The sequence below is a fragment of the Odontesthes bonariensis genome, chromosome 10 (assembly GCF_027942865.1).
Source record: "Odontesthes bonariensis isolate fOdoBon6 chromosome 10, fOdoBon6.hap1, whole genome shotgun sequence".
In the NCBI taxonomy this organism is placed as follows: Eukaryota; Metazoa; Chordata; class Actinopteri; order Atheriniformes; family Atherinopsidae; genus Odontesthes; species Odontesthes bonariensis.
In genome coordinates this window covers 6,308,246-6,334,566 of record NC_134515.1, presented here as the reverse complement: position 1 = coordinate 6,334,566, position 26,321 = coordinate 6,308,246, and the positions used below count along the sequence as shown (strand labels likewise).

At 40.5% G+C, this 26,321-nt stretch overlaps 1 protein-coding gene and 1 long non-coding RNA gene across 3 annotated transcripts; one reads left to right on the top strand and one right to left on the bottom strand.

Moving 5' to 3' along the window:
- Positions 1-1,250: 1,250 nt before the first annotated feature.
- On the top strand, positions 1,251-23,418 carry dennd2c (DENN/MADD domain containing 2C). 2 transcript variants are annotated; one of them, XM_075476037.1, is made up of 19 exons: positions 1,251-1,576; positions 4,711-5,819; positions 9,721-9,845; positions 10,214-10,296; positions 10,472-10,630; positions 11,934-12,012; positions 12,263-12,307; positions 13,574-13,758; positions 14,209-14,318; positions 14,840-14,909; positions 15,438-15,515; positions 15,875-16,015; positions 16,399-16,547; positions 19,500-19,677; positions 19,865-19,906; positions 20,457-20,565; positions 21,382-21,624; positions 22,561-22,647; positions 22,723-23,418. In XM_075476037.1, exons 2-19 carry the CDS (start codon positions 4,921-4,923, stop codon positions 22,752-22,754), a joined length of 2,814 nt encoding a protein of 937 aa, XP_075332152.1. In that variant the 5' UTR covers positions 1,251-1,576; positions 4,711-4,920; the 3' UTR covers positions 22,755-23,418. The 2 variants fall into 2 exon arrangements, with proteins under 2 accessions (XP_075332152.1, XP_075332151.1); XM_075476036.1 differs by having other exon boundaries at positions 13,571-13,758.
- Positions 16,645-20,571, bottom strand: LOC142390542 (uncharacterized). The gene is made up of 3 exons (XR_012770488.1): positions 20,436-20,571; positions 19,807-19,879; positions 16,645-19,683 (listed from the first exon to the last, which is right to left on the bottom strand). It is a non-coding gene; the product is annotated as an uncharacterized LOC142390542 (long non-coding RNA).
- Positions 23,419-26,321: the final 2,903 nt, after the last annotated feature.

The window sequence follows — 26,321 nt, the reverse complement described above, 5'->3', positions numbered from 1 at the left end:
CTCGGAAACACCGTGAGTGACACCGGAAGTCAGATTGAAAACGCTGTAAACTTTAAATCGAGCGCATATGGTATTACTCCGAAGCAAACGGTGAATAGGTTCTTTAAAATTAAAATTGATTTAAGATTAGTTAGAAAAAACACACGTAAAACAACAAGCAAAATTTGAGGCTATTTTTCTCAGATACACAAAAAAAGGGCAATGAATAGAAAATGACAAAAGGTTTTCACCCTCAATGTCTATGCAATCCCACCATGACAGTCCTGCTCTTTCAAACCTTAGTCCTCAGGTAAAATGTTTGCAACAGATTTAAATTAACTTTTCTACCATACTGTATCAGTTACAAACTATTTCAGATGGCAAGAATTGTTTGGCTGAAACAGTCCACATCTGCAGATTTCTTAGGCTCACATCAGGCCTTGAATAGCAGTATGGGTGTGGCTGCCTAAACTCAGCCATAAGTCCATCACACATGGAACATATCTACATTTTATTTGAGCTTTTTGGCTACACCTAACACTTGCCGTAGCCCACGTTAAAGCCATTTTAAGAAATTTGGGACACATCTGGCCCAAACAACACATGTCATCAACAAGTTAGTGACAGCTCGCCGACCTTTAGGCCACAGAACACTGGTCTGTGTCACTCATAAGCTTTAACATGTGCAACATGTCGTTCAGTATAGTAATAATATAATAATAATAATATATATTTATTTATAAAGCACTTTAGAATAGAATAGAAAAATACTTTATTTATCCCTCAATGGGGGAAATTCAAATTCGTCAAGTAGCTCAACATTTTTTTTTTAAATATTTACAATGATTGAATTAACAACAATAAAACAACAATAATAATACTACTACTAACTAAATAATAATAAATGACTAAATGGCAAAATAAACAAACAAATAAAAATCAATCAATCAATTTGAGAAGAACTCAGCAGTCACTGTTATTGTTATTGTTATTGTTATTGTTATTGTTATTTACATCAACTTAATGACCTCAGAGTGCCATTAATACTTTTCGGAGTACCTGGTCTAACACACAATGCTGCTGAATTTTTAATTAAAACGCCTTTGCCTTTAAAGATGTTCTTTTTTTTTTCAAATTCAGGAAGTTTAGGAAACTTCTGCTAAATTTGGGGAAAATATGGCAAAAATCATCAATCACTTCTTCCTTTTATTTTGGAAGCCACAACCGGAAGTTAAAAAAAAATAAAAATTCTCCGTCTGACTTAATACTAATTGTCCCGAAGGAGGGCGAGGAGTGCTCTGCTTTCTGTTCTTTTCGGCTCTGTGACCATTTTTAAGAAAACAGTTGTTGATGTGAGCATTATCTAAGAAAGGGTAGGACTCTTTTATGCCCTTTGAACCGTCAGTATCTGTCAGAATAAGTTCCCAGATACTTTCTGTAGTCTGGCTCGCCACACCAACGGTCGCCTGTTAACGTTATTCAGACTTGCCACCTCCTCAACGATGAGACCGAGTGGATTTTATTTGTGATTTATTTTTATTTTTTACTTAATCAGACGGAAAACAAGGGAGATAACATGAGTTTTAAAGCTACACCGGTAAGTAATGTGATGTTGTTTTGTTATCTGGACAGCTTGGGTTTTCTTACTCTTTCCACCCCCCAAGTTATCTCAACGTTAGCTCATACTTTTAACTATTTTCATTTTGTTGCATTTCATATTGTAACATTAACTCGCGGTGGGCCGTACATATGTTGCTTACTTACCTTTATGCTTTTGGTATCGTCATGTGGAGAAAAGTCAAACTAAGTTTAGTCACCTTTTCACAGAAGTGAGTATCACCAAATCCTTTTGTTCAGTTGAATCCCTTAAGCTAATTCTTTTTAAACAATAAAATGTACCTATATTCCTCCTCAGCAGACGTATTCAGCTAGTTTCACCGTGGTGAATAAGCAACAGAGTTTCGTTTATGTTTTATTACTAATTTGTCGGCCTCGAATACAGTAAGAACACTTTTCAAGCTAGTTTGTTTGGCATGTTTTCTACAGCTTGTTTTATCTCTCAGCCTCTGCACGTGGTTTTATTGGAGAAATAAAACTCCTAATTCAGCCCACAGAGTCATCTTTGGTCGTTGGCTCTTTATTCTGAGAGCTGCTGTATGGAAATCATGTGCAGGTGATGTCAAATGAAGGAAAACCAGTCGAGCTAATAGGAAACTGACAGCTAGGAACAGCAGCTTCTCATGTGCCACTACCACTGAATTAGCTTGTGCAATAAAAATATGAATTATGCTCTGACCTGCGTTTATGAAGGGATGTTCACAACAAATGACCCTAAATGATAAAACTGTCATATTTAAGTGGTTTCAGTGTGGCTGTCAAATTGAATGCCTACGTGAACTGAAGTGGTCCTGAGGGCTGCTTATGGATCAGTCAATTCAAGGCATTTTTTTTTTAAATCTCGTTTCATCCTTTTATGCTGGCATGCAGCAAGCCAGCTCTTTTCTTTTATTATAGCATTAACTGTCACTGTTGATGATAAGCTACACTCCTACAACACCTCACCTACAACATGTCATGTCATGCTGCACATCTCTGAGAGGGCGTGTTGTGGCGGTTTTGAAGGTGCAATTAGCTTTAATTTAGTTGCCATGTGATGATGGGGTTGTTCAGCTTCTTGTGTACCCTGTCTGGTTTCTGCATAGGATGAGTTTCACAATAATAGGAATACAATTCAAGGATGGCTTTCAGCAGAACTGACAGCTTATAAAACATCAGGGAAATGAACTCTTGACTGGCATATCTTCATGATATAGCCTAATATCCCAGCTCTTTGCAGATTCCCATTGAAGTTTGGGATTGCAAGTTTTAGACCTGCTTGTAGATGTTACTGTGACTATCCAGCGGCTGATATATTTCTGGATTCATTGTATTTTAAAGCCAATACTTGATTACCATCACAAGGTTTAAACAAAGCTGACAAGGGCGGTTTGTCCATAAGGGCGACCGGGCGATGCACCAGCAAAGGGGAAATTCATTTTTTAGGGAGGGAAATCTTATAAGCGAGGATTTTCGCAGTGCTGGTAAGAGTGGAAAACTTGGCTAGCGGTCTGTGAAACAGCCAACACTTTATTCTGCTTTTTCATGTAAATAGTCTGGTGGTGTCTTTGATTAACAACAGAAACTGTAACTACTTGTAATGGGAAATCAGCGCTAATATAAAGTCAAGAACTGTAAATAAATACTAATTGCTGATACATGTTTTAAACTTGTATCTACTCCCTGTCTTAATAAATGATGAAGCAGATATCTCTCTCCATGTTCAAAGGTATTTGAAGGTAAACTGATTGCCTACTAGTATGTGGCAAACGTGGCTAAAGGGAAATCTTTATTTTGCCATCTAGTGCTTAAATGTGGTGTTGGTAATGGGAATTGATCAGAAAAAAAACAAACAAATAGTGAACGGGTCACTTTAGTCATCATCGCTACTATTGCACCCCCCCCGCCTGAGAAATTTGTCAGGACCCGCCACTGAAAGCTGATCTAAACATAGATGAAATCAGAGGTTGCAACTTGGTGGAAATCTCTCTGCACCATAATTATGGACAGTCTGCTGATCCTTCTTCCTGCCACTCAGGAAACTCAACTCATGCCTTCCTGTATAACATACCGCACAGACAAATAATGCAAGTGGGTCAGTATGGGAGTTGCATTGTCATTGAGAGGTCTGGCAATGATGGGAGCAGCATTCTAGGGCAAAAATACGTTTGATTTAGGTCAAACCAAACAAAAGCGGCACTTTCAAGACTGACTGAGTGTCTCTTGTTACGTCGATTTCCCGACTCTCCTCTGGTGCAGCTCTGCAGGAATGCAGCTCATAGAATTATTGTGATCATGAGCTGTGTTGTGGAATTTTACCATGTCTCCCCTTCTCCAGATACTCTCTCAGCCTCTTAATGTGCAACGTGTCCAGATGGGTTGGTTCCAGCTAAAGGAGCCGCTGTGCAACAGCATACGGCCACTGCATCGGTGTTGACTCAGGGAATATGAGTCAGAGCGGATGCAGTATAAAACTTTACTTCACGTCTGTGTTTGATAGCTTTAGATCAGATGAGTCAGGATCCTTTGCTGTAGCTTTATCATGCATATAGCAGAGGAATTTAGTCAGACTCTGTAGTCTTTTTTTTTTTTTATTGTGTCTGAGAAATAGCTCAACCTTTAATATTCCAACTCTTGTCTTTGACATATGAGCGTACATATGTGTGGTTAATCTCATTACCATCATGAGTCTTCTCTGGGCTGTTATGTATGGCTCGTGATTTATGTATTTTCAAGCCCACAAACTTCTTTGAAATCACTTAAAATGCACATTCTTCCCCATCCTATGAAAGACCTGCTTTGTCCAAGCATTAAATTGGATGCAGTGCTTTGCTGTATCACTGGCATTTTTGTATTTGGCCAGCAACAGGGTTTAGAATGACAGCAATGCAGAATTCCCCTGAGGCTAGAAGAGGATTTGGCTGGCTCAAGACACAGAATCACTGCCCTGTCACTGGCTTTCCTTATTCTATCTAAATTTACAACCTTGATAGGAGCCCACCCTTCCTGCCTGTTTAGAAGTAGCTGTGTCCTTGTGTTGCCTCAGTGCCCCCTTGACCCTGCAGTGTGCTGCCTGGGCTTGTTTTTGGTTTTTTGGAGTGTTGAGTAATTTTGAGTGTCTTGTCTTCTTTTTAGGTTGCTTACAAAAAGAGCCGAGGAGGAAATGACAATCTGCTAGTAGAAGAGGACTAATACAGACATTAAAGAAGCAACTATAAACCCTGTGGTACACAGACTTTTTGCTGTTATTTTCTGTGCTAATAATTACCCGAAAACGTGGATATTTTTGTTGAGTCTTTGCAAAGAAATCCGAGATGCATTCGCTAATGGAGAACTGATCTCGACATGCTGGCTCTGAGACTGGAGCAGAGGAGGCGGGGGCTTGGTGAGGTGGATCGCCCACAGAAAGAGGCCACCACCGCTGCCTGGCAGGGCCGCCAGGCGGGGAGATCGCCCTCTCATGAGCAGGGCATTAACATCAGGGAGAAGATCTCCCAGTGGGAAGGTCGCAGTCAACAGGGCAGCAGCCCGGATGCCGGGCCGAAAGCTAACCCTCCCGTTGTATCCCGCAGTCTGTCTGCAGACCTCCTGGGAAATGGATGCCCCAGCAGGAGTTTGGGAGGGGAGCTTCACGCAAAAGCCAGCCTTTCAAAAGCAAAGAGCTTGGGATTGGATTTTAGGGAATCCCCAGCACATGTCGGACTCGGTATGGTTAGTCGCAAGTCTGAGCCTTTGCACAAATGTTCCACTCAATTTTCAACCACATCCCCTGAAAAAAGACTTTCAACACAAATATTTGCACCTTCTAAACTGGAGACAAACACCCCTGTTTCCACAAGTAAACAAGTTCTTTCTGCCTATGGTGACCAAAAACTGGGTCGCATCTTGGATGTTGAAATAGTTTCTAAACCTCTACCTCTGTCATCTGATGACCATGAAGACAACATGCCCGCTGGAAACTTCTACACTTCGCGGGGTTTCTGGCGGAAGCTTGAGGGGAACCGACTACTCTGGGAGAAAGGCAGAAGTTCTGCAGAAGAAGCTCACCCCCCTCCAAAACCTTTGCGGACATTCCAGTATGGTGGTGCTAACAACACGGGGCACGCGGTGCAATGGAACAGCAAATCTCCTCGTAACAATCAATCCAATGTGAGAAGCAGGAGGGTAGCGCACCCACCTAGCTTCCCTCCTCCCCCATGTCCGGTCACAAAGAATGAAGGACTTTCAAGGCATAAAAAGAACAGGTGAGCCAACACACTAAAAGCAAAGCACATGTAACTCTTAAATAATTAATTAATGTTATTGTAATTGTTTTGCAAAGCATTTTAGAAACTGACCTAAATGATATTGCACTTTGCTGCAGATGAGATGCTTTTGGTGTTTACAGAACAGCAGCCACGTTTTTAGAGCAGTTTTGGAGGGAGGATACTGTTTAATTGCTGGCTGGGGTCCTTGTGTGATGTCACATGATATCTGGCAGCTTTGTTCTCTATTGTCTGGATATGGCCTAGTTCCTCAGCAGCCATGGTCCAGGGTCATCACCACCCACACTCATGCTCACATTTAAGTCTGAGGAAAACTCTGCAAAACGTCTAAATAACTTGCACATAATCTCAGTGGTGAGAATCTCCCGTTACCTAAAGCCTGCCTAAAAGTATTTCAAGGAATATTATGATATGCTTTGATGCTGAAGACGAAACAAAAAACATTTTGTAGTTGGACAGACCCGTTCAAAAGTCTTTGTTTTTATCTTGCACCCAAGCAGTCAGACTTTTTTGTTATCTTTAAGTCGAGAGCAATAGTTCTCCAAGCTTTCTGAAGGTCTTTCAAAGTTTCTCTTTGAACGTTCGCTGCTTTTTCACTCTTTTGTTTAATTTTCATTTAATTTAACTTCATTTTCTGTACAGTTCTTGTACTTAACCACTTAACACTGACCTATAAATCAATCAAATGTAGAAAGGCACTTAACTTAAGGAGTGAACCAGTGTTGTTTACCCAGAACAGACAAATTGGCAAAGAAGCTATTTTTTTTTTTTTTAAAAAGTGTCTTTAGGCACTTTGTCTGTAGCAGCATAATTTCATTACAATTTTGTTTGTTGCATCTATGAAAAATGTCAAATCTAACACAGTTGGACAGGATTAAATAGCATTTTTGTACCAACAAGGTGATTCCAAAAAAAACAATTGGCCTAAAACTTGGTATTTCTGAGCATGGTGTGCAGTGTGTAATTAAGATATTTAAGAAACTGGACAAGCAGAGGACAGAAGAAAAAAATGGGAGGCCTAAAAAAACAAAAACAATTTACAGTAGATGAACAGTATCTGAAGATGATGTCTTTAAGACAATAAGAAAAAATCCTGACATGGGACCTGAGCATCTGGCATGGGACCTGTTCACTGAAGCCTCGTGAGACTTTATCTCACTGGAAGGCTGACAAGAAAAGGCTGCCAAATGACACAAGAACTGCACTGAAAATCTTGTCAAAATTAATTCAATTTTTAGCTAAAAAAGTAAATCAGATTTTGATCCATCATGCAGTACTACCATGAAAGCATCTGATTCACGATGTCATTTTTCAGCATGACGACGATCCCAAACATACTGCCAACACAAAAAAAACAACCAAAACCTAAATGAATAAACGCACCATGAGCACCGTCAGTCATGGATTGGCATCTCCAGAGACTGGACATCACATTGTTGAAGCAATCTGGGGTCATCGTGATACAGAACAAAACAACAGGCAGCTGACCTTAATAAGAGTTTTGGGATGTCCCTCAAGAAGCCTGGAGAACTATTACTGTGGACTATTATAGATTACAAGAAACCTTGTCCAATATGGTTCAGGCTGTGTTGAAGAATGAAAGTGGTCATACCAAACATTGACTTTCGAGCTTGTTAGAATTATACACATTCTGGTTTTTCCCTAATGTACTGTTTTCAATTCATGCTTGCATGTTGCTGCTCTGACTTCCTGTTTTCCTGGCAGTATATTTAACAAATGAGTAGTGGCTCGTGACTTTTGCACAGCACTGGACATTGCTGTGCTTTTGGCTTTGTCAACGGACCCCTGAGCCTTCTTGTCACACCACGAGTACCCCCTCACACATACAACAATATTGATTCTCCAAAAGTAGAGCAACACAGTGGTTATTACATGAAAATCATTTTATTTAATATCCTTAACTTGAACATAAAATTCTGAGGCTTTCTCTCTTTTTTTTTAACCTCAGTTGAATTCAACATAAGAATAAAAAACATTTTCTTGAAATATAAATAATTAACCAAAATAGTATATTAAATAAATGGCATATTACTAAATTCCACAGCAGACATTATTTTGTACGAGCTTGGGACTAAACACTTTTGTGTGACGCCTTAAAAAAAAAACTTCCCATGCGCCGCGTACCCCCTGCAGTACCTCCGGTTGGGAAACACGATCTAAACTTTAGTTTAGAATCTAAACTAAAGTTTAAAACGGTAAAGATGGGAAAAGAAAAATCATTTTTCAGGCAACACTTGCACAACACAACACTGTTGCAAGATATGTGTAACACAAAAGAGTACATTCATTGTCTGCTTTGTGGATTTATTTAAATTATTACAAGACTGCTTGATAAAACTCTTAATTTCCACTTCATACAGTGAATTGTAAACAAGGGCTGGGATGGAGCCTTGTGTCACATCACTTAATAAGTGCACAAGATATTGATAGAAATGCTGTTGTATTGTTTTGTTATAATTAAACAAATCTAATATCACGATATCCTCATCTTTGACAAATTAAACTACACTCTTGTCATTGAGCAGGTACTAATTTTGTTTGTAATAGTTCAGCCTCACTGCAATAAAATGAAACAATTGGTATCTTTTGGTTCACATTTATCCCTGATTGCATGTTAAAGCATTTTTGACAATTTCCACTGCAGCTCTTTAAGGAGAGGGCGTTTTATTAGGACGAACAGTTAGATTACCCAGATTATCAGGGAGCCCTCAAAACAACGTTGACCCATCCTGTAAAATAGTTGCCCCTCTCTGTTGTCTTTAAAAATAAACATTTTAAAATCCTGGTGATTTCAGTTGAAATTTAGGGTGTCATTTTAGCTTCTAATGGACGCTTGTGGCCACCTCTAAAATCTCATATTTTTGACCATTAAGACCTGGCGTGCATGTATATTCCTCTCAGACGTGGAACGATACTTTCATACCTCTCTGTTTCCAGCTGGCCATGACTTGAGCACATTTTATCTGTCATTCTTTTCACGATTCATGACAGATTTAGTTGTGCAGATGTACATTCATTGCTCAAAGTCTATACTTTCAGCTTGCATCAACTTTTGATGAATGCACCGGGGCTTTTCGGGGTTCTGTACCCTTCCCAAGGACACTGATATGTGATCTTTGGAAGCGGTGAAAAGATCCACACAGCCTCTGACGAATGGACAGCTGCTGTATCTCCTGAGCCACAGCTGCCCAATGTTGACAATTCTGTCATCAAGTTTTTCAGAAAACTCCCCAGCATTGTTCATCAAACCTACGTTTTAGAAGGCTTTTTAATCTGGTTCCGAAGGTTGATTCGCTTTAGTAACTTTATTCTTCATTACTACAAAGATAGACTTTCAGAACAAACAAACAATTTTCCTCTTTAATTGTTTTTTTTCTTTACAATTTACACCAATATCTTAACATCTAAAGGTCCTGCCATATCTGCACACATAGTTTCCTCATGGCTCCATGTTTACCTGCTTAAAAGGAATCCAGTCGCTGTCATTCATTCTTGTACATTATGAAATGCCTCCACAGGGCAAAGGATTACATCACACTTCACTTGAATTATGTAATGGTTTGTTATTGCACTGTGCCAAACTGTCTGGCTCAATTTTAAAGTCTAGTGTGCATAACAGAAGGAGCTAAAGTCAAGTGCGCGTAAAACATTTTTACCCTTAAACAACTTCCCTGTACTATATGCAAAGTCATTTTCTTCCATGGCAGCTTATCACAATTTCCGTTTCGCCGGGTTTGACATCAACATGGGGTTTTGTGGTGGGACATTGGCTCCACATACAACAATAGTATGGCAGCTATCTTTAGGACAACAGCCAGACCCCTCTTATTTGTTGCTTTCCCTTCTCTCCCTGTCACAGGAAGTCCTTCGAGTATGAGGATGCGGCACGTTTGACAGCCCAGCAAGGCACTATGGCAGACGGGACTGTGCACTCAAGCCTGTACCATGCCTACTCTGACGACAATATTTATGAGGATATTGTCTGTAAGTCAGGCTCTTGGTGTCATATATTCGAGAAGACGGCGTGGAGCAGATTGTTAATACGTTTCTTCAGCTTTTAATGATTCTGTCACAAAGAGACAATGACTGGGAGCCATTAAAAACTGTTGCATGGCTACAAATAGTTAGATGTGAAATACAAATGGAAAATTAGCAATTGTTATCATCACCATGTTACATGCACGATACTTTAGCTTATTTTATATGCTCTATCTGCTCCTCTTAAATAGCTTGGTCTTCCTTCTTGGTTTTTATGGATGGATCTCACTTACTTGTCAGTACAGGTAGTCTGTGTCCTTGTAAATCATCCAATCATCCTGTCTAATCCTTCTCCTCACACTGACTTCCCTCAGGTGAAGTGGCCAGGAATGACCCTTATGAGGATGTCAAGCTGTCTCCCATGTGTCTCCCCACTACAAGGCCTCCAGTCCCAAAGGTAATGAAATATACTCAATCTGTGTCTTCTTTTCACGGTAGCTTCCCTTTTTTTGTGTGTTAGTTTTATATCAATTTACCCATCTATCCTGAGCTTGTAATAGAGGAGCAAGGAAGAAATGTACTTTGACACCTTGTCATTTTCTTCATTTTTTTTATTTTTTTTTGCCCTCCAGCTGCTTCCTAAGCCCCAAACATTGCACGGATATGCTGGCAAAGGGGAGAGAAAGCCATTCCAAGCATTAACAACGTCCAAATCCTCAACCCTTGCAGATACTCCAAAACCAGTGGCACCTCGGCGCACGAGCACTCAAAAAATCCACAGGACTCCTCAGGTAAGTGATCATTTTCACAAATCATTGTATCTGGAGACTATGGCTGACTTTTTTTTTGTTTTTTGTTTGTTTTTTTCACTTCTATATGTTAGACAAGTGGTGTGCTTTCTTTTTAATGATGAGTCATGTGTTAAGGAAGAAAGACAAGACGGGGGTGGTGACTTGCTGAGCAGGAAGGAGAAGATACTGAGAGAGAGAGATAAGAGTAGGGTAACATGCGAGTGCTTCTCGCAAATTTGGATAGCACACGCTGTAGATTCGGGCTTATAACTCATGGCTGTTGAAAGCTGGTGGACAGGGAGAAACTTTAACAACAAGGTAATAAAACTGACGTTTTTTTTCTTATGTCTGTGAGGGAGATGACTAGAAAAGGATTGTAGCTTGAGAAACTACCTGTTTCTAGTGCTGTATCTGTCAGCAAGGTTGAAAAATGCCACTAAAGTCCATCCATCCATCCATTATCTATTCCGCTGAATCCGTTGATCGGGTCGCGGGCAGGCTGGAGCCTATCCCAGCAGTCAATGGGCGAGAGGCGGGGTACACCCTGGACAGGCCGCCAGTCCATCGCAGGGCCACATAGAGACAAACGAGACAAACAACCATGCACGCTCACACTCACTCCTAAGGACAATTTAGAGATGCCAATCAACCTAACATGCATGATTTTTTGGACAGTGGGAGGAAGCCGGAGTACCCGGAGAGAACCCACGCATACACGGGGAGAACATGCAAACTCCACAGCCACTAAAGTCTATTAAGTCTATCTAAAAAGTTTATTCCCTTTTAAGATATGAGAGTGTAATATATTGGCAAAAGAGAGACAATAGGTGTAGTATTTAGTTAATTTTCTATTCTTCAACTATTTTAGCTTTCATCACATGGTTATAAAAGATGATGTGAAAATGGTTGCAGACACAATTACCTTATTTATTCTGCTGCGCAACAGCTGTGTTATGAGGTTTATTTAGTTTATTTCTCTATTCTGTCACACAAGTTGAATCCTTCAAGTGGCAAATGCACTTCTTAGGGATGCATCTGAGCTTCCTCTGTGTGCTTGTTTCTGTGATGAACTCCTTTAATTCAGAGCCTTATTTGATTTCAAACATTCAGCTGTGTTCTCTCTGGGTTTTAAGAGAAGAACACAGGAATTTAAAGGTAAAAAAAATGCTGTAAATCTTTAATTATGCACTTAGAAGCTGTTATATCACAATTCCCCGTAATGATGACCGGGCTCACAAATATGTATGTGTGTGTGTGTGTGTGTGTGTGTGTGTGTGTGTGTGTGTGTGTGTGTGCTACACAGTATGTCAGTAAGATCGAGACCATTTTTGACGACAAGCGAGGGAGGAAGAGAGTGAAGAACCAAGGGCTCGCAGTGCGAGGTGAGTCACACATACATGCTCAATGTCGCAGATGCCCAGATGTCACCCACATCAACACTTAAAGAAGATTAAATTGAGCCTCTTGGTGGAAAAACCCAGCTTTTGATGATGCACTTAAGGCCAGCTGTGGTACGCAAAGCCACCGATTATAAAACAAAGGCTGACTGTCTGCATCTGATTATGGCTTGTCAAGTCTTTTCCATTCCTGTGTTCCTCACTAATCTCTCCCTCCTTCTCTTCATATGAGCAGAGGAGACCAGTGGGACAGAAAGTGACCCTGAGGACAACACTAAAGGTACCATCAAAGAGCAAACCTGGCTCTAATGTCCTTTTATGCTCATTATGCAGCAAATTTGGAGGTATATATTTGAAAAAATCAAATCAAATCATGGTAATATGTGTAAACACTTGGGTATAAACCTAGTGTAGAGGCAAAAGAAGAGCTAAAAAAAAAGCTTCCCTGAAGAATCTATTAGCTCCATGGAAGTTCACCGGTGCTGATTAATGCCAGCTGTGTTAATCAAGTGACTCGTGTCCACAGTGGGAGGAAAATTCACCTGTACAATGTCCATAATAGACGTCAAAAGCTAGTATTTCAACTTTTAGTTGACTGAAAATATATTAAACAAATGTTTTTGGTTAACACAGAAACATTTGCAGTTTTTAGCTTTTTAAATGCGAAGAACAGTTGCTTTTCCTTGTGATTTCTATCATTATGAACTTTGTAACCCAACAGAAGGACGTTAACTTTTTTTTTTTTCCATTTATAAAGAGAACAATTTGATTTAAACATTGAACAGTTGGTCTACTACTTTCTAAACGTTGTCACACAAACTGTGCTCTAACCTTGCAATCATTTTAGTTAACAGTTCAGCCTTTGGTTATTCAGAAAATTGATCGATAACTTCCTCAGTCTATGACAGGACAGAAATTATTAGACAATGTGTTATAATTTCTCCGAGCAAACAAAACGTGATTACATGGCTTGATTCATTTCCCATACGCCCACATCAGTTTGTAATTATGGTGCATTCCATTTGAACTTGGAAGCTGGAATATTCTGAGTTCCCGGTAGGAGGTATCAACTAAAACGACCCTCAAAGTGTGGTCCAAGTTGGAAAGTCAAAGAAACCTCACTCCAGAAACTCCAGCATGGCTGTGCTGTGTGTAAGAAAGTGGCAGCAGTAATAAACCGTCTGTTTGCACATCTGTCAGCTTGTGTCACACACGTAGTTCTGTCCAGCCTCTGTCAATAAACAAACTGCTGTTCTGCATTTATGCACAAAATACAGTACGATGCATGGTTACTGTTATCTCGATTAATAGCTACTTGTTTTCCAACTTTTATCTGGAAAGCGGTGGACTGGGGCGTATTGTCATTCCCAGTTTGATAACTTAAAAACTAAGACGATTGAGCCATTAACAACGGCTATTCTTTGAATGACAAGTTGCTCCTGCTTGCATTTCTACATAAAAAGGCATTTCTTGACTTTTCGGTGCTGGAAGGGATATGTCCCATGACATGCATTACCACATTGTCTCACTGTGTGTTGTTTAGCAGGTTCCAGAAGATCAGTTTATATCCAGTCTACACTGAGACGTCGGCCAGGATATCGCACCCTTGAGAGAGACCTGATCCAGCTGCAGCAGCAGCAGCTTTTCCAGATCTTTGTGGTGGTGTCGCTGAGAAAAGGCTCCCCAGGAAACACCTATTCCCCTGAAATTACGCAACAGTTCCCCAAACTGGTTAGGAGGAGCCTTTACAGTAACATTATTCATCCATTCTTCCAGGATTTGAACCCACATTTATTTTGAGCACATTGATTTAGTTGAATTGTATTTGTGACCAGTTTGGTCTAAATTTTAATCTTGTTTGGCAAAATTGAGTGAAGATGATTCTTATTATACATGACAAGCATTCCTTGAAAGGGTTTCCCTAAGGGGAATTTCCCAGGTTGACATGAGTCAACAAACATGAGAAATGAAGTCTCCATTTGATCCATATTTTCACATTACAGTTTGCCCATCGTTGGGAAAGGTTTTGTCTCCTGTAGCTTGTTTACAGAAATAATTTCCAGTGAATGAGATTATAATTAATCTGAAAAGTGCTTATCTCAACTGGATCCTGCAGGAGTCCGTTTCATGATGTTGTTTGGAGACCTGCTGCTAAACTTAACTTGAGTCTCTTTGTTTCAGTTTGAGAAGTCATCACGGATCTCCAGAGAAGCTGAGGATCAGCTTCGGGTGATTCCCAAGTTCTGCTTCCCTGATTCTCAGGACTGGAAGCCTGCTTCAGACACGCCAAGGTTAGCAGTAAGGTTTTGATAAACTGGTCTTCCTTCCTTCATTTCCTTTGTGATTTTGGCTTTTACGGTTTTTTTTTTTTGCTCTCATACACACCTTGCATGTATTTTTAACAAATGTTGTCTTAATCCTTTCCATGTTATGTTTATGACCCCCATTTCCTTTATTTAATATCCTCAGCCATCGGCTGTTATCCATGAATGTGATGCTGCAACAACTCTGATTTCCCACAGGGATAATCATTGTAAATCTAATTAATTATCTGAGTGTTAAGGGGCATTGCGCAGTCGTTTTGTTTTTACTTGGTATGTTTTTGTAATGATGTCTTCGATCTCCACTTTTATAGCCTCCCAGTCTTCATAATATTTCTCTATAGCTGTACAAATAATTGAAAGACATACTTGTCTGATGTGCCTTTTAAACTTCCAGAAACTGAACGGTTCCAGCTTACCCAATTTTTCTGTATTTACATGTTGTAGACAGTCGGATTAAGTAGCACTTCTGGTGTTTTGTCAATTTACAGTGAGACCTTTTCCTTTGTTCTGACTGGAGAAGACGGCAGTCGTTGGTTTTGTTACTGCCGCAAGATCCTGGTGAGTATGGATGTGCGTTAATATTTGTGTCTGAATCATTGACTGAAGGTTTGTGTGTGAGATGACATGGCAGCCTGCCATGTGCTTACTCAACATCTCTGAGGAGATGTGAATCACAGACCATAAACCACTTTTCAATCTATGACCGAAGGCTAAAAGAATTTCATCATTTTCCCCTTTATTTGGCCTCATTGTCAAAGCACTGTTGTTGTCTTGTTAGGCTCACTATTTTGTGGCATTCTTATGTTGTGTTTTATAGTTTAGACACTGCTATCCTGGAGATCGTATCTTTCATGGGTAGATAAGCTCCGTGGTGCTGCCATAAACATGGCAGGAGTTTTTACTTTGGATTCTATGCGTTTTATTTCCCCTCCACAGTACAGAGCGGTCTCTTAAAAATCTTAAATTTATTATCAAAGGAAAATTTGTGCCCCGGTCCTAATTGTACTTTGCTTTGAAATGTATTCGATGTATTTTGGATGATGTATGTTTTTGTTATACCCTGCTTTATGACTTTCTGTCTTTAAGCCCAGTGGAAAGGGGAAGAGGCTGCCTGAGGTGCATTGCATTGTCAGCAAGTTGGGCTGTTTCAACCTGTTTGCAAAGGTAAAGTAACCTTACCGTACACCTGCTCACATATTTCTGTTGATAGAGGCCTTTATAGGAATATGAGAGGAGCTGGCTTGACTAAGGTTCAGCACTAATCCTTTTAAAGAGTGTGAAAGCTGCTGCCTTGAAATTGTATACATTAGCATGGAAGCTACACTAACACTTAATCCTGAGCAAGCACCGTGTGTATTTTTCAAAAAAGAAAAAGTATGCGTGCAGCGTCTCTCCCATCCTCTGGTCAGCTGAGGGAAATTTGCAAATACAAAGTGTGAAATGTGGTCAGAAGGAAACATTTACTTGAATGGGCACTAGTTTCTTATTGAGTCACAATGATTGGTCTGGCTCTTTGTGTCCAGATTCTGGAGGAGGTGGAGAGGCGTAGAGAAATTTCCCCAGCACTGGTTTATCCTTTTATGCGCAGCGTAATGGAGGCCCCATTTCCAGCACCCGGACGCACGGTCACCGTCAAGAGCTTCCTCCCTGGCTCCGGGAATGAGGTAACACCAAAAGAGGAAATGTTGATTAGTAGTTGCGTTCCTCTTAACCTCTCCCTTCTGTCTATTTGGAATGATTCAGAATTGCATCTGTGGAAACAATAAAGCTGGACATTTCAGCTTTGATGGGTTCATTTTGGGACAGCTATTTGTGTTTAAAAGGTTCAACAGTAATCAACACCTCCAAGACTCAAAGTCAAGAAAGTCATAAAATTACAGCCGAATCACTGCTTTGGTCCGACTAAACAGTTCTTTAAAAACAATCTAAAAATATTTTAGTTTATCGTAAGCTTGTCTGTCACTTGCCTATTGTCAACATGCTAGCTATTCACTCACACAGCGTTAATAGCCATAAGTTCTACTTTGCTCTTCTTGTTTGTTGCCAGGTACTGACTTTGTGTCGCCCCGTCGACTCAAGACTGGAACATGTGGACTTTGACAGTCTGCTGCAGTGTCTCAGTGTTGGGAAGCTCCTGCAGGTATTCGCCTCCCTTCTGCTTGAGAGGAGGGTCATCTTAATCGCTGACAAACTCAGGTAAAAAAAAAAATTTTTTTTAAAAGGAATAGACTCCCACTTAATGTTTAAATCAATGTTTATTATTTCACAAACTCAAAATGATAATCTGTGTGCATGTTCACCTAATTCTAAGCTGTTGCAGAGTGGAAAATTGCAAGTTTAGACAGGTTTATTTGTTCAATATTCCCTGCCCGAGCTCGATGTCATTTTGATAAATTTAAAAGCAATGGTAGATGCAGAACATGACATAGATGATGAAAAACACTTGAAATGACAGTTTCAAAGTTGGACATAATGAGGTCATTACAAGTTAACCTGTTCATGCTAATCTTACACCCAATGAATTGCTTTCCAGAATTTTAAAGTCTGTAACCTGATCAGGGTGTAATTTACCTTCCTTGTGTTTTTATTGGAAATTTGAACAGTGGCAACTAACATTCATAGGAGCTTTGATCTGTCATCTGCACTTTGTTTTTCTACAACAAATTATCAAAAATAACGCTCAACTAAAGGTTGTATAGAAACTGTGTCAGTCATTCCTGGGTCCTGGGTCTGCCCTGAGGCCTCCTTAAGGTGGGACATGTACAAAACGCCTCACCAGGGAGGCATCTGGAAAGTATCCTGACCAGATTACCAAATCGACTCTACTAGCTCCTTTAGATTCAGAGGGGCTGCTACTCCTGGATGGCCCAGCCACCCATCAAAGGAAGCAAATTTTTCGCAACTTGTGCTCACACAGTCTCTTGCTTCACCATGACATCCCGCCTGTCAATCTCCTGCTCTTTTCTGCCATCATTTGTGAACAACACCCAAAGATACTTAAACTCCTCAAACCTTTTCTGACTAAGGACCATGGCTTCAGGCTTGGAGGTGCCATTTCTCGTCACCGCTCGATGAAGCCAACAGGACCACATCATCTGCAAAGATGCAGCCCTAAGCCGACCAAACAGGAAACCCGCTGACCTTTTGCTGCGCCTAGAAATTTCTGTTCATACCTTTTATGTACAGAATGGGTGACAAAGTGCAACCCTGGTGGACTCCAACAAGCATTGGAAATGCATCCGACTTGCTGCCGGCAATGCGAACCAAGCTCTCACTCCAGTTGTACAGGGACATAGAGGCCCGATATCCCATACTTGAGGCGCACCTCCAACAGGAAAGCACAAGGGCACAGTTGTAAGCCCTTTTACGTCCACAAAACACATGAGAACTGGTTGGGAAAACCCTCAAATATCCTTGTGAGGGTAAAAAGCTGGTCCAGTGTTTTGCAACCAGGATGAAAAGGGCATTGTTCCTTCTGAATCCGAGGTCCAACTAGCTTCTCTCTCCAGCACCCCAGCATAGATTTTCTCAAGGAGGCTGAGAAGTGCGATTCCCCCGGTATTTGGAACACACCCTCCGATCCACAAGTTCCAAACCTCAATGCAATTTTGCACCAACATCCGGGGCCTTGTTGCCACGTAGTTGTTTAAGTACCTTAGCCACTTCAGCCCTGATGAATCTCCTTGGCCTCTGCTTTCGCTACAGAAGACATATCAGTTGGGTTGAGAAGATGCTCAAAAATTTCTTTCCCCTGCCAGATTTATACCCCAGTCGTGGACTGCAGGCATTCTATCCCTACTGTAGACAGTGTTGGCAAAGCACCACTTCCCCCACCTGAATCATCTGACAGTTTCTCAGAGATCGAAAAGGGCATTGTTCCTTCTGAATCCGAAGTCAGAAGCAAATGCAAAGCTAACCAAGTTCGGTTGGACTCTTTCTTCAGCCTCACGACTCCCTTCACCTCAGGTGTCCACCACAACAAACATGAGCGACCTGGCGACAGCAGCAATGGAGGCCCAAAACATGGCCCGTTCGGACTCAATGTGCCTCACTTTCCTCGATGGAAGTTGAAGATCTCCTGGACTGGTCTCTCTGCCACACGTTCCCCTCCCACTTGATCCAACTCCCCACCAGGTGGTGATCAGTTGACAGCTCAGCTAGAGTGTACACTTGCAGACAAAACAATTCCAACAACAATACACCACTTAGGTTCAGTGGGGACAGGCCGTTCCTCACACCCCTCCAGGTTTTACTGTCATCGCCCACATGAGCATTGGAGTTCCCCAGGTGGCTCCAAAAAGGCTGGGTACTCTGAACTGTGATCAGGAGCGTAACTGCAAACAGTGGGAACAGTGGGAACCTTTACCCCAACCCAAAAGTGCAGGGAAACCATCCTTTCGTCCACTGGGGAAAACTCAAACATAAACTAGGGGCAATAAGTAAGCCAACTCCAGATTGGAAAAAGCCCTCCACCACAATAAGGTGACAGTTCATGGAGGTTAATCTGCTACCGACCAAAAACAGATTTGTAGAGCAAATCTTTTTTTTTTTTTAATGCAACACCTGGTTTTGTAGGTGTCTGAAATCAAAGGGGGGGTTTATGACTAAGGATAAACTGTTGTGCTTAAATCAAAATGTAAAAGGTTCAGATATGAAGGCAACAGTGTAACAAGAGAGCTCCTATGTAACAATGTGTCTTAAACTTCCAGGTGGCTCAAAGAAGTAATTAGAAACACAAAAAGCTGTCAATATCATTAAATATTCATGGACTTTGGCGAGGAAACTGTGAGAAATTGTTTAAGTTTAGAAAGAAAAAAAACAGCTGAATTTAAAGTTGCCTTTATGGAGTCTCCAGAAGAATAGTGGCTTCATAAATTTCTCCCATCAAAAGAAAGACGAGAAGGAATTTCACAGCATGAAGGCAACTGGCCTGACAACAAAAGAGTCTCAGCAGAATAGTAGTAATGCTTCACAAAGAGGATGAAGACATTTGTTTTACTTATGGAGAATTCTGTCCTGCCGTTACAGCTGATCACTGAAAAAGTGGCTGTTTTCCATCTTCAGCGAGCCATGATTGATAACTTTGTGTAATTTGATCAACGTGAGAACTGAAGAGCGTTTTGTTAAACCTCTCCTTTCTTACTGCAGTGTGTTATCCCGATGTGGCCACGCAGTGCTGGCGCTGCTGTACCCGTTCACTTGGCAGCACACATTTGTGCCCGTGTTACCAGCTAGCATGCTGGACATCAGCTGTTCCCCGACCCCCTTCCTTATCGGTGTGCTGGCACCGTGCCTGCCACAGCTGCTGGACCTGCCCATTGAAGAGGTACATCTGGGAGGGTTGTGTAAAAATAGAAAATCACTTTGCAGTTTAAATAACTAAGCCATCTGTGTCATGGTTATACAGCCATATTGTCATTTGGCACTCACTGTAAACACAGTTGCAGTGAATCACCTTTTCTTGTTGCGCAACAGTGAGTAACTGCCATTCCTCTTTCTTGTCGTCTTCCCAGGTGCTCATAGTGGATCTGTGTGCAGACAAGTTTGTTGTTCAGGTGTGTACACATTGTGCATAGTGACACAAGTGGGTGTGGTCCTGCTTTGCCTACACTTGTCCCATGTTGGGTTTCGGGTGGAGTGCTTTAAGGGTGACAAAGAAAAGTGAGCTACTCACACACAAGCAGAGATAAAACTATGTGGGATGTAAAACCACTGCAGAGTCACGTCATGGTACAAACCTGTTTGATTCAGATCTACAGGACTGACAGGGTTTTTTTATTTATTATTTTTTCATTTGTCCTTAACACCCTTGTGCTGTACAAGCGTATTGGGCATCTGGTATATTTAGTTTAAGTGACGCTAGTGGTTTACACTTGAAAATATTCAATTACAGGCCAAAGAATTTCACATACCATATTTTTTAATGGTCACTGGATTATATATCAGTCATTTTCCCAATGCTTACTGCCTGAAATAATTAAAAACATTTATTTGTTGTCCTTTTTCTGTGCACCTGATGATCAAAAATAATGATCAAGATATATCCAAATAAAAACTTTTCTATATAATGTGACGGACTTTCACCTTTTCTGGTATGTTTGTTAGCTGGGAGATGAAGACTGCATCCTGCCCAGTAAACTGCAGGCAGCACTGCAGCAGATCCTGGAGGAGAGGGAAGATATCCTGAGACAAGAAAATGCAGAATCATGTGGAGGTTGGTACAGCAGTCATACCCGGATGATTCACCATGGTCTTTGCATCTCATGATCAGTTGAAGTTAGCAGGACCAGCATCAGCTTTTCTATTTGTTAAAGTTGCTTCTGTCGTGTTTTATTTGGCAGCTCGTTCATGCTCGCACTATTTTCTTAGCGGTGGCGGAGTAATATCAACGAACATCCAGTACAAAATGTCAAATAAAACACGACAGAAGCAACTTTTTGCAACAAAATTTGATATGGATTACCAGTGCACACCAGTAACCACTCCGGTGAGTTGATTATTTTGAAAACGGACGTTTATGGTGCTTTTACGGACCTTTTTGGACATGCGCATGACTTTCCATTCTGAAGCAGGTTAAGAAGAATCAAAATTAGGCAAATACCAGAGACAGCAGTAAAATTAAAAAAAGCGGTGAGGGGGGTTCTAAAACATTGCAGACGACTCATAAAAGAGGCTTAATGTTGAAAATACCGCAGTTCCCCTTTAAGTCTAAAACTATGATCACATGTGGTTTGCACTTAAGCTGCAAACGTGAGCTCTGCAATAGGCCTTCGCTGCCGATGACCTGCAGATCATTACATATACATCCTTATTCTGGTTTATAACTTGTCAGAGCCACTGATGATCTATCAAGGTTTGTAACATAGTTTCACAAGTGTGTGAACCACAGAACTTTTAGTATTAAGTCATAATAGAAGCATGGGTCTTTGTTTTGTTGTAGAACTAATAGATCTTACAGTGAATCTTTTTGCCGTCCAACGATTCATCATCTCTGTCAACCTCCGTCTTAATTTAAATTTGGCCCTTCCAGGCCTGCAGGCTGACCTGAGCTCCCTGGTGTCAGAAGGTTTTGTGCGGTTCTTTGTGGAGCTGGTGGGCCACTATCCCCTCCACATGGTGGAGAACTCCAACGGAAGCAAGGAGCTGCAGCGCGACAGTTTCCGTAAATCCCACCCCTCCCGTGGAGCCCGGCAGTTCCTGCAGCTCTTCATGGACACGCAGATGTTTGCTGGGTTCATTCAGGACAAAGAGCTGCGCAAGGGAGGAGGAAAAGGTGATTATGATTAATACAATGATTTATGCTGAGAAATATTTCAATGCTTTACCATGAACTGGCTTATTTGTTTCCATAAATTCTGAGAAAGATAAAATGGAAATTTACAGCTCTGCACAGGTTACTTTTCATAATTGAATCCAGAGGAAAGTAAATGGGGGGGGGGGGGGGGGGGGACACACATTCAAAGGCATTGTCCTCCAAGAACATGGTAACTTTGATAAGCTGCATACAAACTTTGCAGACTAAATACGTTAAAAAAAAGAATGGTCTGAAAATTAGACTGAACTTTTCTACATTGAGCCGACGGTGTTGAAGAAGATCGATGTTTCCAATCACTCCTTTAAATGGATAAAATGTTGTTTAATTTAATCAGGTCATCCGACCTCAGTTTGACTTGCGTCAGAGCTGGCAGTGATATAGAAGCTCGACATTTGAAAACAGGGTTATAGAAAACATGACTTTAACTTATCTTATTTCTGAGAAAAACTGTAGACGAGCAATTTTCTGCAGGTTATGAAGGGATGCTGCTGTCTGGAATGCACAAGGGTAAAGAGTGCACAGGCTTTATGAACGGTGCGGGAGGAATTTCCATTTAAACGTGTGCACAATTAATCATTCCGCAGTTGTCATTGGGTATTTCTAATTCGAAACACGATGCAAAATTCCTTTAGTGTGTCTAAGTTTATTTCAGATTTAGATGTGGTCTTCTGTTTAAGTCATTCTTGAGAAATCAGAACTGGCGTCTTGTGAATTGCAGTTAAGCATACTGTCTTTAATATTCCTTAAGATAAGTCTGACAACATTTTTACTAACAAGGCTCTGGACAATAAACTTGAAGGCAATCTAAACCTTGATAATTTTTTTTTAGAAGTTGAGCTTCTCCAGCAGTAAATATCCAGTGTGCACGGCTCAACATTTTGCTCTTATTCTCAGGTCTCTTTGAAGCCAGAGTGGCTGAGTATCTGGATTCATGCCCTGAGCCCGAGCCAAGTGGTGTGAACAAATTTCTCAAAGGGCTGGGTAAGTGTCAGTCTATCAAAAGTGGACTTTTAAAGGTTACTTTTCAACGGTTAATTGATCTTTTACTTCTTTTAGGAAACAAGATGAAGCTCCTACAAATTAAATGAAAAAGACCAACATCTTGACTTGTAAATGAAAGACTTTGTAATTAAAAACAGAACACTTGTTGCTGCTGGACTGGCTGCAAGTAATGAATGTAGAGAAGTCTCATTTGGGCGTGAATGGAACAGTAAGGAGTAAAAAAAAAAAAATGCATGCCTGAGAACCGTGCAGTTCTCATCGGATCAAGACTGAAAACACGTTTTATATTCCTTTTTCTAAGCCTTGAGAATCACGTGTTGTGTCTGTGAAATTCCAAAAACATTCCAGCTACTGATGTTCTCAACGTTCAACTCTGGTGGTAATCATGATCTGCAATTGGAAACTTGTTTACTTGTAACTTCTCTAACATTTGTTCAGGAAATGTAAATAATGTGTAGTTCCAACCTGGAGCATGTTTTTTGTACATCCCAATGTTAATTCCATTGTTGCTGAAACAAAAGCCTCTCTGGTTACTCCGTTTCACATTCAGGTTTATTAACTCTGATCAGAACATTTCTAATTGTTTCCATGTTAAATCAAACCTTTTTTTTATATAGCTGTAGTCCTTGACTTTCTTCCTGTTGACTGGATTTTTTGATGATTATGATAATTATTATTTACATTTTGCACATGTTCAAAACCAATGTACAGTATTTGGAATATTTTTGTAATAAAGCATGACATGCCCTACCTACTTTTAAAATGAGTTCCTAAGGACAGTAGGAAATGTGCACCTGTGCCAGTTATTATGCAAACCCCTCAAAGAGCGGACCATGCATTAACCCTGCATAATTTAACACTCGTTATTAACTAATTGAATGCTTGGCTATTATTTTGGTTGTCCAGTTTTATCATTAGCAGCGAGGTTAATGACACAATGAAGATGGTATGCTTTAAAATGAGGCCACACGAGTATGATTGAGATTTTTTAATCATACTTTCCTTTTTAAAAATATATATATATATACACATATACACACACACACACACACACACACACACACCACTTAATGACTCACAGCACCTCAGCCACTGTTAAGCAGTGCAAAGTGTCACCTTTGCCTGGCGAAGTTTCAGTAATGGTCTGACCTTTAAAACTTTTTCTTCATATGGATTCCTGAAACGTAGCGCCTTAATGACCGAGTGTGGTTTCATTTCAGAAAAGCTTAGATCTAAAAGTAAAAAACCCTTAATCTCAACGAGTTCCTCACTTTACAAGGAACTAAAGTTAAAAACATTTTCTGTTTGTCTATTACCCTTATTTTTAGTTGGATACAGATTTGACTTAATCCCCATTTTGCCTCTTAAAGGATAAGACCGGTTTTTTGACATTGGGCCCTTGATTTCACATTATAACATGATGTTCTACTCACCCCTGCTTGTTGTTGAACATTTGGAGCTGTTCCGAAGATATTCGCGAGGCGTCTGGCTGCTCTCTTGAGATATTCGGCCATGAAACGGTTTCCTATGGGCAAGCTTATACAGGCACAAACTATGCTGTTTATAATTTATTAATTACTCTACACTAGCACTGATAACGTGGAGGTGCGTCGCTTACTTAAAAAAATCCGGGTTACTAATTTTGAATTTTAGCCAAATAAATAAATAGGCAGCAGGTCTGTGGGCTGCCTGTGGCAGTAGCACGATGAGGACGTCAGTAACACCCACTTTACGACGAAAAAAACAAAATTACAATAACCCGGATTTTTTTTAAGTAAGCGACGCACCTCCACGTTATCAGTGCTAGTGTAGAGTAATTAATAAATTATAAACAGCATAGTTTGTGCCTGTATAAGCTTGCCCATAGGAAACCGTTTCATGGCCGAATATCTCAAGAGAGCAGCTAGACGCCTCGCGAATATCTTCGGAACAGCTCCAAATGTTCAACAACAAGCAGGGCTGAGTAGAACATCATGTTATAATGTGAAATCAAGGGCCCAATGTCAAAAAACCGGTCTTATCCTTTAACACACCACCATATTGAGCAATAAAAATCCCAGCTGAGGCAGAGTTCACGCTGGACAGACCAGTCCATCACAGAGCTGAAGCAGACAACCATACATGTCAATGAAGAATAGTTTAGAACACTAACTGCATGACAGGTTTACCTCGATCATGCTAGATATTCCAGCTTGTCCCTGTGTCCCCACCTCATTAATTACTCCTCACTCAACCAGGGCCCTGAAACAAAAAAGGCAGAAAATGAGCTTAACTCATCTGTCCAGAGGAGTGGCGCATTGAATCTGTTTAACTCTTTCAGACACACCCTGTGACAGATTAACAAAAGTGACAGAACTAGTTTTTCTGAAAATGGAATTTTCTTCCCTGCACAGGGTCTCTCAGAAACTTTCCCTCGGAATATAATTTACCACTCCTCTATTGAGACTTATCTCACAGTCCCAGATTGTTGGAGTGGTGCGATGAGGTGTAAACTCACCCTCTGAGGCAGTGTCCAGGTCAGGAAAAGCCATTTGTCAAATATTCAAACAGTTCACCCCCAAGGCCACATGAGGGCGCTGTCTCCACATCCCTCTGCTGTCAATGCCAACACCTGCAGCAAAGCATTTGTATTTGTTACCTAGAGAGATTGTTAAAGATTTGCCTTTAGGGGCTTAAAAGCTGTTACAAGTCTGATAATTGTTACTTTTATTACACGTTAACTGAAGTGCAATATTTAATTAAGTCTTCCTAAATATAACTCAGGTTTGGGTTGAATATTACAGATGGGCTGAAGGGAAAATATGATGTAGTACTACAGAGAGATGTAGGTTTTTGTTGACTTTTGGACAATAGGATTGTAGAATATCAGCAGATTGTGAACATCAGATATTTCCTATCAGCCAACTTCTGCTCTTTGAATAGTTTCTCTCAGTGTCCCATGGTAGCCTACTTTTTAAGGGGGATTTGATCAATCAAACAAGTCCTACTGATCTACTTATAGAAACACAAATCAAGGACAGTAAATCCAAAAGCAGGTCTGTGGATTATTTTTCATTAGGTCTGGCAGATGAGAAAAAAAAAAATAATAAAATGGGTCTGGGCTACAATGTTCATGTCAAGTATTTCCAATGCTTTTCTCCGATTGCTCGCAGGGAAGGAACAGTTTCTATGGCCGAAACAGATAAAAACTCCCTGTGATATTTACACTGTTACATTCTCAATGCCAGCCGGGACTGACTGTGACTTTCTAAGAAGTTATTTGCTTCATTTGTTTACATGTGAGCGAGGAATAACACCACTGAGATATAAAATCTCAGTTTTTAAAAAGTGTCCTGACCAAACAAAAAGGCAGCAGCAGTTAGAATGGCACACACAGCAATATACAGTCAAGCCCGAAATTATTCATACCCCTGGCAAATTTTGACTTAAATGTACTTTTATTCAACCAGCAATTTTATTTTTGACCGGAAACGACACAGGCATCTCCCAGGAGATAATACGATGATGTACAAGAGGCATCATTGTGGAAAACAATATTCCTCAGCTTTTATTCACATTTGAACAAAAAGTGGCATGTCCAAAATTATTCATACCCTTTGCAAACTGTCACAGTCTATGTGAAAATCCAAAGTTCTATACCATTCCAAATAGTC